The sequence below is a fragment of the Lathyrus oleraceus genome, chromosome 6, assembly GCF_024323335.1.
Source record: "Lathyrus oleraceus cultivar Zhongwan6 chromosome 6, CAAS_Psat_ZW6_1.0, whole genome shotgun sequence".
Lineage (NCBI taxonomy): Eukaryota > Viridiplantae > Streptophyta > Magnoliopsida > Fabales > Fabaceae > Lathyrus > Lathyrus oleraceus.
Window position 1 is genome coordinate 298369144 of NC_066584.1, and position 12045 is coordinate 298381188.

Below are 12045 nucleotides of genomic sequence, written 5' to 3' on the forward strand. Positions count from 1 at the left end.
CACTTTAAAAAGAACGCAATCCTTCTTATCTCTAGTTGCTTTATCCACTATATCATTAGCAACTAAAACATCGTCCAGAAGTTGCATACCAAAAACAAAAGTTGATTGGCATTGAAAAATCAAACCATCTAAGACATTCTTCAACCTAACAATAAGGAGTTTAGCTACAATCTTGTACAAACAACCAACAAGACAAATATGTCTATAATTAATTGTGAATGACCTAATAATATGATTTATAAAAAAAAAATATTTACACTTATACCCAATATATATTTTTAACTTGACTCTAATATTTATTACAAATTACAACTATAATTTTATTATAAATTTAATATTAGTAAAAATTAAAAAATACATTTATATTATATATATGTAAACATTAATTAATGTGTAGGACTAATTGAAAAATTAAAAGTAATGTTTTTCTTAAACTTGTTTATATTAATTAACCATAATTTATCTATTGAAACACTGATTAATAATTTTTAAATATTATTTATATTAATTGATTATGATTTTTTTTGGTACAATAATTGATCATTAACATTAGACATATTTAAACTAATTTAAAATAATTAAACAACAAAATATTTGGTTTATGATTTATTAAAATTTATTTGTACTAATTTAGTATGGTTTAATAATTATTTACACATTATTTAAGAAAAGAATTATAGATTTTGGCCTTTATTTTAGGATCATTGATTATGTATGGATCATTGATTTAAGTTTAATTTTGTAATATTAGGAGAATTATAGATTTTGACCTTTATTTGAGGAGCAAGTAAACACAAACCTATAGATACGAAGTAATTTCTATCATTGTAATAATTGGAAAAAAATTTGCAGTTGTATAGAATAAATCTCAGTTTGAGAGTAGAGAGAAGCTCTATAGAAAATCATTTCTTCTTCTCCTATTTTTTCTATCCTAATTTCTTCTTTCTTCAATTTTATTTTTTCTTTCTTCTTCAATTATCGATTTTGCAGCAAAATCTTCCAATCAAAGTTGGTTGATTCACTTGAGCGAAAAGTGAAGAACAAGAGGAGTAATCAATCAAAAATATTGATTTTTGTTCATCAAGATTTGATTTAGAATTTATCAAAGTTGTGGTGATTTTTGAGAGAAAATTGACGAATTTCAAACATCAGTGTAGCACTAAAGCGAGAATACTCGGGGCTTTGATTCATATCTATATGAAAAGAGAAACATTTACATAAATAATAGTGAACTATTAGAATGCAGAACTCTATCAAATCTTTGAAGATCTGGTATCGATCGAAGGAGAATAAAAAAGAACAAAGAAGATGAAGAATTATTAAGGATGAAGAAGGAGAAAAGAGAAAGATAGTGGCGGTTAAGTTAGAGTTTTTTTTCTTCTTCTTTTGTTAAATTTCAAAATTTAAATAAACAATTAAAAAACAACGAAAAAGCAAAAGACATCGGATTTTGTATGTCTAGCGAAATAAAAAATAATGTTTTTCAGAAAAATTAATAGCATAGATCTTTCAAATAATGAAATGGTTTTCAAGAAACTATTTTATAATATTCTTTGAGTTAAAAAACAAATATAAAATAATTAATTAAGTTAAGAGACTAAAATATATTTGATACATATAATTTATTAGTTTTTTTAAAATAAACAACAATTTTATGTAATAATTTATTGCAGATGAACCAAGATTTTTATTGGAGTTATTGTTCCATTGGTCCACAACGCGTTTCTATTGTACCGACAGATTAATATGGTTTCACAATGAAAATATTTTTTTCTTGTGAGAAATGATAATGATTTCTAACATTTTTACTTTTATATTTTAATAATTTTGTATTTATCTTAAAAAATAATTTATATTAAAAATTTTATTTTGTCTATTGAATAATTTTATAATTTTTTTTATATAAATAATTAAAATACAAATATAATTAAATAATCTATTGATTATTTGTATAAAGAGTTTAATTGTGATGCACAAAGTAATAATTTTACGGTGTCATTCAATAAGAATATATCATTTTGTCATGTCATACAAGTATTTTAAAATTCTCATTCTGATTTGGCGGGATGCATGGTCGTCATTGGGAGACAATGTAAAATAAATTTAAAATTTGTTTTTTTTAAAGAAGAAAAACCTTTTTTTAATAAGGAAAACATATTAATCTATTATGTATTTTAATAGTTCATTATGATAATAATATATATATATATATATATATATTAATAGTTTACTATGATAGATAAAAAAAATTCAATTCACCTTGTTAACCTTCACTCGGAAGATATATGCTCTTTTGGTCAAATGCGCATACTGGTTTCAAAAGATGTATGTAACACTTTCAAGCTCGGTTTGTTGCGGCATAAACCTCTTGGACCCTCAGTTACCCTTCTTACAACAATGCAGTGGACCCGTCATAGAGATTGAAAAAACATGTCATTTTAGAAACCGATTCCAAAACCACATTTGATGCTATCCACAGTTCAATTACTGATGCATCAGAATTTGAATCCATAATAATAATAATAATAAGTTTATGTCTCTATTAATTTAAACTATCATCAGTTTATTAGGAAATAAGCGAATTTGATCGCTCATACTTTATTTTCCAAACATCAATAACACTTCCTAGTTTACACATATAAACCAGAACAATAAAGTTCTAAGCAGAAGAAGTAAAATTAAAGTTTTCACAGTTATCATGCTCCAAGAACAATGATCTAAAACCAAGTCTTGAATTATCCAAATCAAATTGCAACAAGTTATTCTCCAATTGATGTGCACCGATAGTAATTGAAGTCATTGGTCGAGAACCACCAACCACAAAACCAACTTGATCTGCTTTTGCACCATATGATCCGGCATCCACAAAACCCAAACAAATCACATCATTATTCTCAATAGAAACCATTGAATTAGCCCCAATAATACTCCACTTAACATTCTCATTCTGCAACACAAGATCAATACCAGGCACACCAGGTCCCATTCTTGAAAAACTAATGTCCTTGCTAGCAAAACATGTTCCAAATGGTGCTACTGGTGTAACAGTTGGAACTCCTAGTTCTTTCACAAAGGCCTCAACAACAGCTTTATAGATTGAAGTTTCCATTATAGTGTAGGGATTAACAGTGCTGATTTTGGTTCCGCCGAAGCCTTTTCTGTCTATAGATAAAAGGGTTGTGTTCAATTTTACAATTTTATCAGAAACTCTAATAGATTTCACACCGATGAAATACTCGGATGATTTTTCACCTAAGAAAAAACTTGGAGCAGTGCTAACTGGGTTTGTAATAAGAGGTGTAAAAATGAGAACTTTTGATACATCATTGTTTAGCTTATAAGGTCCATCACCAAAGAAAAGAACACCATTTGAATTTGGATATGAACCGGTTGTAGATCCTAAACAGATTGCAAACTTGTTTTTGAAACTGAAAGCTGATGAAAGCTGTGAAGGGAATGAAGCTTTTGTCCTTCCAAGACCAGCCATACCTGTGACACCTTTAGCAAGACCGTTTTGTACAACTTCTGAGCCACATATGAAGAGAAAGTTAGGAACAGAAACAGTTCTAGTGGAATAGTTTCCATTTGTGGAATGGATTGAAACGATATCTGAATGAATGTCACCGTATGTTGACACGCCTGTTACTGTGTTGGTTGGTGAACGGCCGCAGATTTTTTCACTACTGCAACCGTGTGAACCGAAGAGGGAGCACTGAGATGAGGTGCAAAGGGCTGGTTTTGAGGTGGATGAGACATGGTTAGTTTTTTCACAGTTGACCCAAAAGTAGCCACCACCAAGATCAAGAGTTAGTTTGGTTGGGACAAGTGGTGTTCTTTGTTTGATTTGGGTTGTGTATTGAGGTGTTGAGGATGAAGTGTCTTTGGTGATGGGGAGAACGAGTGCTTTTGGTTTGAAAGAGGCTTGAGCTATGGAGATGGAGATGATGAAAGAGAGGAAAGATAAAAAGATGAAGAGTTTAGGTGAGAGAGACATTGGAACAAACAAGAGATGAAGAAAGAGAAACGTGTGAGATACTATTAGTATTAATGATGATAAAGAAGAATGAAGAAAATGCAGTTATATAGGTTTGTTATGTGAGACTTTTCTTAGTGTTGTAGGATAATACTATGGCCTTCAGCACATAGATGATTAACAAGTGTTAGTCAAGAATAGCAACTGAGTCGGTGGCAGTGAAAATGGAAAGTTAGATTAGTAAAAAAGAAAATCACTAACCTCATAAATCTCATAAATTCTAAAAGTTACAATTCCTTCATCATGATGATTATGTATTGACTGACAGAGATATTGTGATTGATATTCAAACAAATTTAAGGGATTTAGGCTTTACAATCTTTGAGCTACTCTCAGAAGCATTAGGTAGGTCTTGATTCTTCTTACCTTAAAGAATTGGCTTCAGCATATGAACAATTTTATCATGGTATTAAATTTAGCCTTTCATTTTATCATGGTTAACTTGTGACTTCAACTATGATTTTCTGTATATAGTGAATGAATCATATGAATATTCAATATCAAGTAATCCAGACACATCATATTCGGAAGAGTGTCTACATGTCAGTATTATGTTTTATAGGCCTCAAGTTTTGAAGAAAAAACAAGGTAAATGCACCATGAATTATGCCTAGTGAGAATAATTTATTGTGTAGTAGATTAGTTAATGAAGTTTGTATACAAGATTGTCAGAATATTTAAGGACTTCTGATTCGAACAAGTAGATAATATACATTGTTGGCTATTCTTTCAATTCGATTTCAGAACCATTTTATTCAGAATATAGCCACAGAAAACAGATTACACTTCATTTATGCTGGATTAACATCACTAACCTCATGTTGGCCCTGCATGGAAAATGGTAATTCTTGTCATTAGTTGCATACAAATCCAACTAAGTGTAAAAAAGAAAAACCTCATTATGAATCAAAATGAAGTAGAAAATAAAGCATGCTTACCATCTTTCCCTGAACTTTGCTCCATGTCAATCTGTTCTTGCCATGACCATTTTAGATTCGAAGATGAAGAACACTGTTGTGGAACAGAAAACGTATACGTGCTTGTACTACACTGCTTCTTGCATGCAGAAGAATCAGCTGTAGAGCAAGTCTCTTGGTCAGGGCTTGAAACCTTACTATCTTTCTCATTATTTACCGAACTTTCCTGCTCCTTTCCCTTCTCTTCCATACCTTTCTTTCTCTTTCTAACCGGTAGTTCATTCTTAGGATCCGGAAGTGCTGGCACTTTCTGATCATTAGCTGAGATAGTAACACATGGACCCTTGTCCTTTAGGATAACTTTTGGAATGTCTTGATTTTCGTTGTCGACGACAACTTCATCCCTTGCTTCGGAGCCAGAAGCTTTCGATGCTGCTTGAATTTCCCACATCTTGAATATGGCTTGAGTGAGTTTTTCTCTGGCTAAATCTATATCAATTATTGGATTTGGATAGTTTTGACCTAACTCAACTCCTGATGCTCTAAGCACACTGAGTGGTGCATTCCAAGGATGATGGATCCACTCGGTCGGCATTCTTGCTAACTCGGGTAGCCATTGCCTTACATATTCTCCTTCTGGATCAAATTTTGCTCCTAAAATCTGTCCCAACAACAAGACGAGTTTATCTACTGACATAAACGCTTCCGTGACTGACTGTATGAGAGCGCTTTTGGAAACAGCCTATGATATGTGTCTTCGGCTTATTTCCATAAAACTCTCGAAGATAGGTTATGAAAACAGTTTATAGGTATAGCAGATTATGATGTGATACATGTTATGTTGATTAAATTATTGAATATGAGATTCATGCACAAACAAACTATTGAAAACCTTTCAATGAAAGAAAACAGGACAAACCTCGGGATCATCCAAGCGCTCGAGCTCATGACCATCTGGTAAGCATCCTGAGATATACTGCCACCCTAATATATCACATTCAAGGTCTGCATCCAAAAGTGTGTCCCAAAAATACTTCATTCCCCATTTCCAAGGCAGAAGCAACATTTTCACAGCAAAACTGGAAACTATTACTCTTATTCGGTTATGCATCCATCCTGTAGCCCAAAGTTCTCTCATTCCTGCATCAACTAAAGGATAGCCGGTCCTACCTTGTCTCCAAGTCTTAAAGTTAGAAGGATCGGCATTCCAAGGGAAAAAACTCAAGTGACCAAGAAGTGCTCTCTCATGAGTGAACGGAAAATTGAAACAAAGATAGCGCGAATACTCTCTAAGACCAATTGCCCTGAGGAAAAGAGTTACGCTTTCTTTGCCAACACTGTTGCCTTCATTTCCCCACGATATCTGCTTCACACGCGCCATTTGAAAAACTTTCCTCACGCTCAGCTCTCCAAAGTGAAGATACGGGGACAAGAGTGAGGTGGAGTCTCCACCAACCTTTTGCCGATTCTTGGAATAGTTAAGTAGTTGCTTGTCCATAAACTCTGTTAAAGCCTTGTTAGCATTGCCCCAACCTGGAGACCATGCTCGTCCTAGTAACGCGTTGCTTGGTTTTTCTAATTCGTTTTCAAGACCTAGGTCCTCTATTGAACATCTCTCTACTTTTCCTGTCATCCACAGGAGAAAAAGAATTTGATCACATTAGTGCTAGTTTCCATAATTATATATTGTATCAGTGTTAAAGAGTCTCACATTTGATGAGATAAGGCCCAACTAAAAATGTAAGTATAAGTGGTATCAGAGACTATCCAAGATCCATTGGATTATCTGCTATCGAAACTCTAAGAACATCACCATCACGCCTCAGACTAGACATCTGGAGCGTGACCAGAGTGGCCCGATAGCAGGTATAAGGTGAGGACTACCCATCACTTAGAAACACATTTTTAGGTCTTATCTCATCAACTCGGACTCCGAACAATCAGAACTATCAATGATACTCTAGCAAAAACCTGATACTAACATTCATATTATAATTTGGAAACAATAAAATCATGGTAATGCGCATACCTTTAGCTGGAATTAACTGCCACGGAGGAATAAGTGAAACAGGTTCCATTTGCTTGTGCAAACATCTCTCCCAAAAAGGATCAAAGGTTGTAAAAGCATGTCCCTTCTCATCATATAACTCCCAAGGCTCATACAACAGATCCCCATTGTAACTTTTCACAGATATGCCAAGTTCAACTAATTTCTCTTTGATGTTGTGGTCGCGAACAAGTGAAACAGGATCTAATAAAACAATCATAGTACAAAATTAACAAAAACATTCAATACATAACTCTAATGTTATACAACAAACTACTTACCATAGAGATGGTTAAACACTACTTTTGTAGCTTGAATAGCATTTACACACTCCAAAAGAGCATTAAGAGTACTATCAGTTTTGATCAACACAAGTTTAGCTCCAAGAGATTTCAATGACTGATCCAAATGAGCAAGAGATTGCTTCAACCACCACCTCGAAACTCGGCCCGGATAAAACTGTCCTTCCTCTTTAGGACACCATATAAACACAGGAAACACAGAACCATCCCTAGCAGCAGCAGCTAGTGCTGGATTATCCTCAATTCTAAGATCCCTCCTAAACCAAACAATGGTTCTATTACTACCCATGTTCTATCTAAAGCTTCAAACTTTCATGCCTTAACCAAACCTCTAAACTTAATATACTACAATAACTCTAAACTTACCTCTAAACAAAAGTTGAAAATGGTTTCTCTCTCTCAAACATAAAAATATCTCAAGAATAATAATTGATACCCTAGAAATTGGATCTGAAAATTTGTCAAAAAGTAAAAAGATATGTATATCAGCACGGAATAAGAATCTCAAATCAATGCTAAAAATAGACCTAGCAAAACAGTTAGCTTATCTTGATATCCAACTTGCATACCACTTTGCTATCTGGAAGGTATCCAAACCAAAACCAAAACCAAAAACCAACTCAGCACACATGTCCTTTTCACAAATTTGAAGGCATCAAAGTATATAACAAAAATAAACCCTTAGTTCTAGAAAACTCTCAAGCTTCAAACTTGAGAAATATGATAAGAAAGATATATGAAATGATTGTATTGAGTTATTGGCAATGAAAATACTAGTATGAGACAAGAAAGCACCAAAATCTTATCAAGGAAAAGGTGGAGGAAGCAATAAGATGCAGTGTATGTAGGGATGGAGGAGAGGTGGCAGTGTGTGATTAGTGTATGATGATCACGTGGAGGAGATCACATGGGAAAGAGAAAGGGTGTATAGTGGGAGACAGATACATATGATCATGATGATATTTTTGTCAACAAGGACAAAAGGATAAGAAGAACATGGAACATGTCACACTAGTAGGCGCTACTAGCAGCTTCCATATTTTCATGATTGTGGATTAAATTATTTTCATCAAAAATATTATATTATATTTATTAGAATAAAAATATTTTATATTTGAAATTTGGTTTTGATTACATATTTTGTTCAAAGAAAAGAAATATAAAAAAAAGATGGGAAGTGTTTGACCGATATAAAATTCAAACTTAATAATAAGATAAATAAAAGATTAAATATGTATTTATAGTTATTGATTCGGTTCATCGATTCGGAGATTATTAAAAATTAAATCCGCCTCATCAAAGTTTGACAAATTACGGCCATATGGAAGATTTTGGTCCTTGTTGTTGGATTAAAAAGTTTCTCTTTATATACTAGGCTAACTATCCAAATTGTTTAGAGTAATACAACACTAATATTAGATACCTATTTCAGCATTTTCAAAATAATTTATTAAATACTTTAACTATTTTATATTTCAACTATTAATATTTAATGATATTTTTAATATTTCAATTATTAATATTTAATATATATTTTTATTAATACTTGATAGTTAAAATATTAATATTTTAAATAAATAAAATATTTGTTATTTAATTCATTTATTTAATTTATTAATATATTTAATATTATAATATATTACTGAAATGTATTATAATATATTTCAGTAATATATTTTAGTAAGTCTAAGACCTAAGTTCCTATAATTTAAGTTGATATTCATATAATATACTTCAATTAGTAAGTCTAAGAAGACTTAAGTGCACACAAATTTTCCTTCATATCTAACCTAGATTTAATGTGACAGAATCAAGGGTGTTGTTACTTATATGTTGGGTGTATTGGACAAAGATATATTCACCAAATTACTCAAATGTCTATGAGAAAACTCCACTTGATATGTAAACATTTTACTATTTTGATCGGTAGTCCTCTAAATCCAACGCAAAACATTATTTGCCTCTAACTAATGAATTCCAACACCTTAATTTAATATGAACATCTCGGTAGTTAAGAAATATGTTTCTACAACTCAATTATTACAACATGAAAAGTGACTTGATTTTGCAGGGAAGAAGCTCCAAAGAAAATAGAATTTTTAAATAACCAATTAATACAAACATAAGTTCAATTAAATGTATATAACAAAAGAAGCAAAGACAATGAGAAGAGAAAGGAGAAGTCGACGTAAACTACATGTGTAGCATGTAATTAGCCTCTAGAAACAAAAGTTAAATGTCAAGTCCATAAAACTGCATTTTTTATATAATAGACAACAAAGAAATTCCTAATTTTCGCAGTAAAATATAATCATCTGTATATTAATTTGACAAATACAAAAATGTAACAAATCACGAGGCCACCATTATTAAGGTGGTATTTCAAACACAATATGAAGATAAATATGGTCATTAAGAAAATTACACTAGGTATATTACTTAAAAATTTACGAGCATGCTTAAATTGATAGTGATCACGACTGATAGGCTTATTTTTTAAAAGAAGCCACAACATAGATATATTTAGCAATTCCTTTTGGCGGTAGATTTAAAGATATTCTCTAAATAAAGAAAATGCAAAAATTGAAAAAACATATCCTTTATTTCATCCACAAAGATAAATGATACATGCAAAAGCAAAAAATCTTCAATAAATTTGGATTTCGCGAGTTCAATGACAACCTTAGCTGAGAAAAGGAAGTATATGTATTACATTGTGTGAGTTCAATTTTAACATAGTTGCATTTTGAACATTAAACCCGACCCATAAGTAAACCCATTAAATAAAATATTAATAAGTACAATGAGTAGCACTCACCACCCCAACAAAATCCAACCGTCGCGACAGTTGAAACACTTTTACTTTTTATGACTTCAATGATGAGTTTTGCATCTTCGATACCTTTGTCATGTTAATATAATAAAAATAGGTATGCATCATGGAATGATAATTTGTACATTTAATTTGAGACAAGTTATTTGAATTTTGTCATGCAACTTCCAATATCAAAATCCACTAAGAATACAAAAATTGGATTTCAATTTATTAGAATTTTTTTATATCAAGGGAAAAAATCATTAAAAACCAACAATTGTTAAAGAAGAAGTAATCGTTTGATGATCTTTTATCCAAATGGGCAATGACTTATTAGGGTTCTCGGGTTTGTAGAGTTCACCATTAAGGGAATATGGAACAATCACATGATAACCGGTAACTGCAACTTCGTATGCAGGCTTCCTTCATAGTAGAGAAAGTCGTTGAACAAAGTCCTTTAGCCAAAGGTCCTAAAACACGGTTAAAACAAAAAACACAAGAAGAATGAAAAAAAAAAGATACACACTTTAAGTCATCATGCTGAAATCGAATAGAATATACAAACTCATAACTAACCTATGAGATTGAAATGAAACCCTAATAAACCATAAATCTCATAACTTTAATTCAAAAGTCCTAAATCTCAAATACCAGATTGAAAAGAAACCTTAATAAACCATAAGAAATAACCAAAAGTGCTTAATTAAAACAACAATTTGAGAAATGAAACATGTGATTTGAATCATTGATTATGAAAGGTCGAAAAAATCAAAATTGTAGAATATATGAGAGTAGAGAAGAGCTTACCTCGTATATATTTTTTCTTCTTCTTCACATGAAACCGAAACCACAACCCATGAACAGTTCTCCATTTTCTTCTTTGCGTGAAATCGAAAAATCAAAAACGTGTTTTGGACAAGAAACATTGAAAATATGAAAATCAGGGATTGAAGGAAATACCAACTTAAGAGAAGATATTAAGTTACAAAAAATAGGAAGAAGATAAAATCAATTTTGAGGAATGAAGATTTGTGAGATGTGTTTGAGATAAGAGAAAGATGAAGGACGTGATGAGAGAAGTAAGACGAAGATGAGAGACATAGGAAAGAGGCGGAAATATGCATTAGGAAAAGACTTTTGTAGACTCAGCAGACAAATTATTTTTTTGGAAAAAGTTGGTTTCTGAACTGAGTTAGTAAAATGCAAGTGGAAGACAATCCACTTGGAACCAAAAGTGAAACAAAGTTGAATATTAGTTCATTTAGACATTATTTGCCCCCCAGAAGCGTGAGTTGTCGGCAAAAGAAAGGAGGATAGAATAGGAATATCCAGAACATCTTACTTTCTTATATGATAGATGGAAAAAAAACACCCAAATCCAAAATGAAACATATTTAGAGGAATAAAAAATAGAAAAATATGATTAAAACATACCTTACTAAATATCTTTGAAACCACATGCAATCTTTAAATCTAAATCAAAAAATTGTGATGACCTATGATGAATTTGAGAAGTTTCATAGACTCCTATCCAAATGGGATAGAAGAGAAAAGAGTGAACAAATGATTTGAATGAGATGTGAGAGACAAATCAGATTTTGGAATTCTTAGATTTGAGAGAACAAAAAATCAAAATTGTAGAATATATGAGAGTATAGAAGAGCTTACCCCGTATATGTTTTTCTTCTTCTTCACTTGAAACCCAAACCACAACCCACAAACAGTTCTCCATTTTCTTCTTTGCGTGAAATCGAAAAATCAAAAACGTGTTTTGGACAAGAAACGTTGAAAATATGCAAATCAGGGATTGAAGAAAATACCAGCTCAAGCGAAGAGATTAAGTTACAAAAAATGGGAAGAAGATAAAATCGGTTTTGAGGAATGAAGATTTTTGAGATGGGTTTGATATAAGAGAAAGATGAAGGACATGA

At 31.7% G+C, this 12045-nt stretch overlaps 2 protein-coding genes across 2 annotated transcripts; both read right to left on the reverse strand.

Annotated features, from left to right (window-relative positions):
* Positions 1-2542: 2542 nt before the first annotated feature.
* Positions 2543-4089, reverse strand: LOC127097470 (probable aspartic proteinase GIP2). Its single transcript, XM_051035971.1, has one exon. The coding sequence runs from the start codon at positions 3992-3994 to the stop codon at positions 2660-2662; it is 1335 nt and encodes a 444-aa protein (XP_050891928.1). The 5' UTR covers positions 3995-4089; the 3' UTR covers positions 2543-2659.
* A 548-nt stretch (positions 4090-4637) lies between these two features.
* LOC127097469 (cryptochrome-1) lies at positions 4638-8250 on the reverse strand. The gene is made up of 5 exons (XM_051035970.1): positions 7279-8250; positions 6980-7201; positions 5870-6576; positions 4972-5611; positions 4638-4860 (listed from the first exon to the last, which is right to left on the reverse strand). The coding sequence occupies exons 1-5, from the start codon at positions 7586-7588 to the stop codon at positions 4850-4852; spliced, it is 1890 nt and encodes a 629-aa protein (XP_050891927.1). The 5' UTR covers positions 7589-8250; the 3' UTR covers positions 4638-4849.
* Between the last annotated feature and the right edge of the window lie 3795 nt (positions 8251-12045).

What these genes read in the sequence shown, in the direction of transcription:
- LOC127097470 (XM_051035971.1), bottom strand. Translation starts at nt 3,994, where the DNA reads ATGTCTCTCTCACCTAAACTCTTCATCTTTTTATCTTTCCTCTCTTTC.
- LOC127097469 (XM_051035970.1), bottom strand. Translation starts at nt 7,588, where the DNA reads ATGGGTAGTAATAGAACCATTGTTTGGTTTAGGAGGGATCTTAGAATT. An exon ending in GCAGTTAATTCCAGCTAAAG is followed by an intron (nt 6,577 to 6,979) that starts GTATGCGCATTA and finishes TGTGGATGACAG; the next exon opens with GAAAAGTAGAGAGATGTTCA. An exon ending in AGCGCTTGGATGATCCCGAG is followed by an intron (nt 5,612 to 5,869) that starts GTTTGTCCTGTT and finishes TTGTTGGGACAG; the next exon opens with ATTTTAGGAGCAAAATTTGA.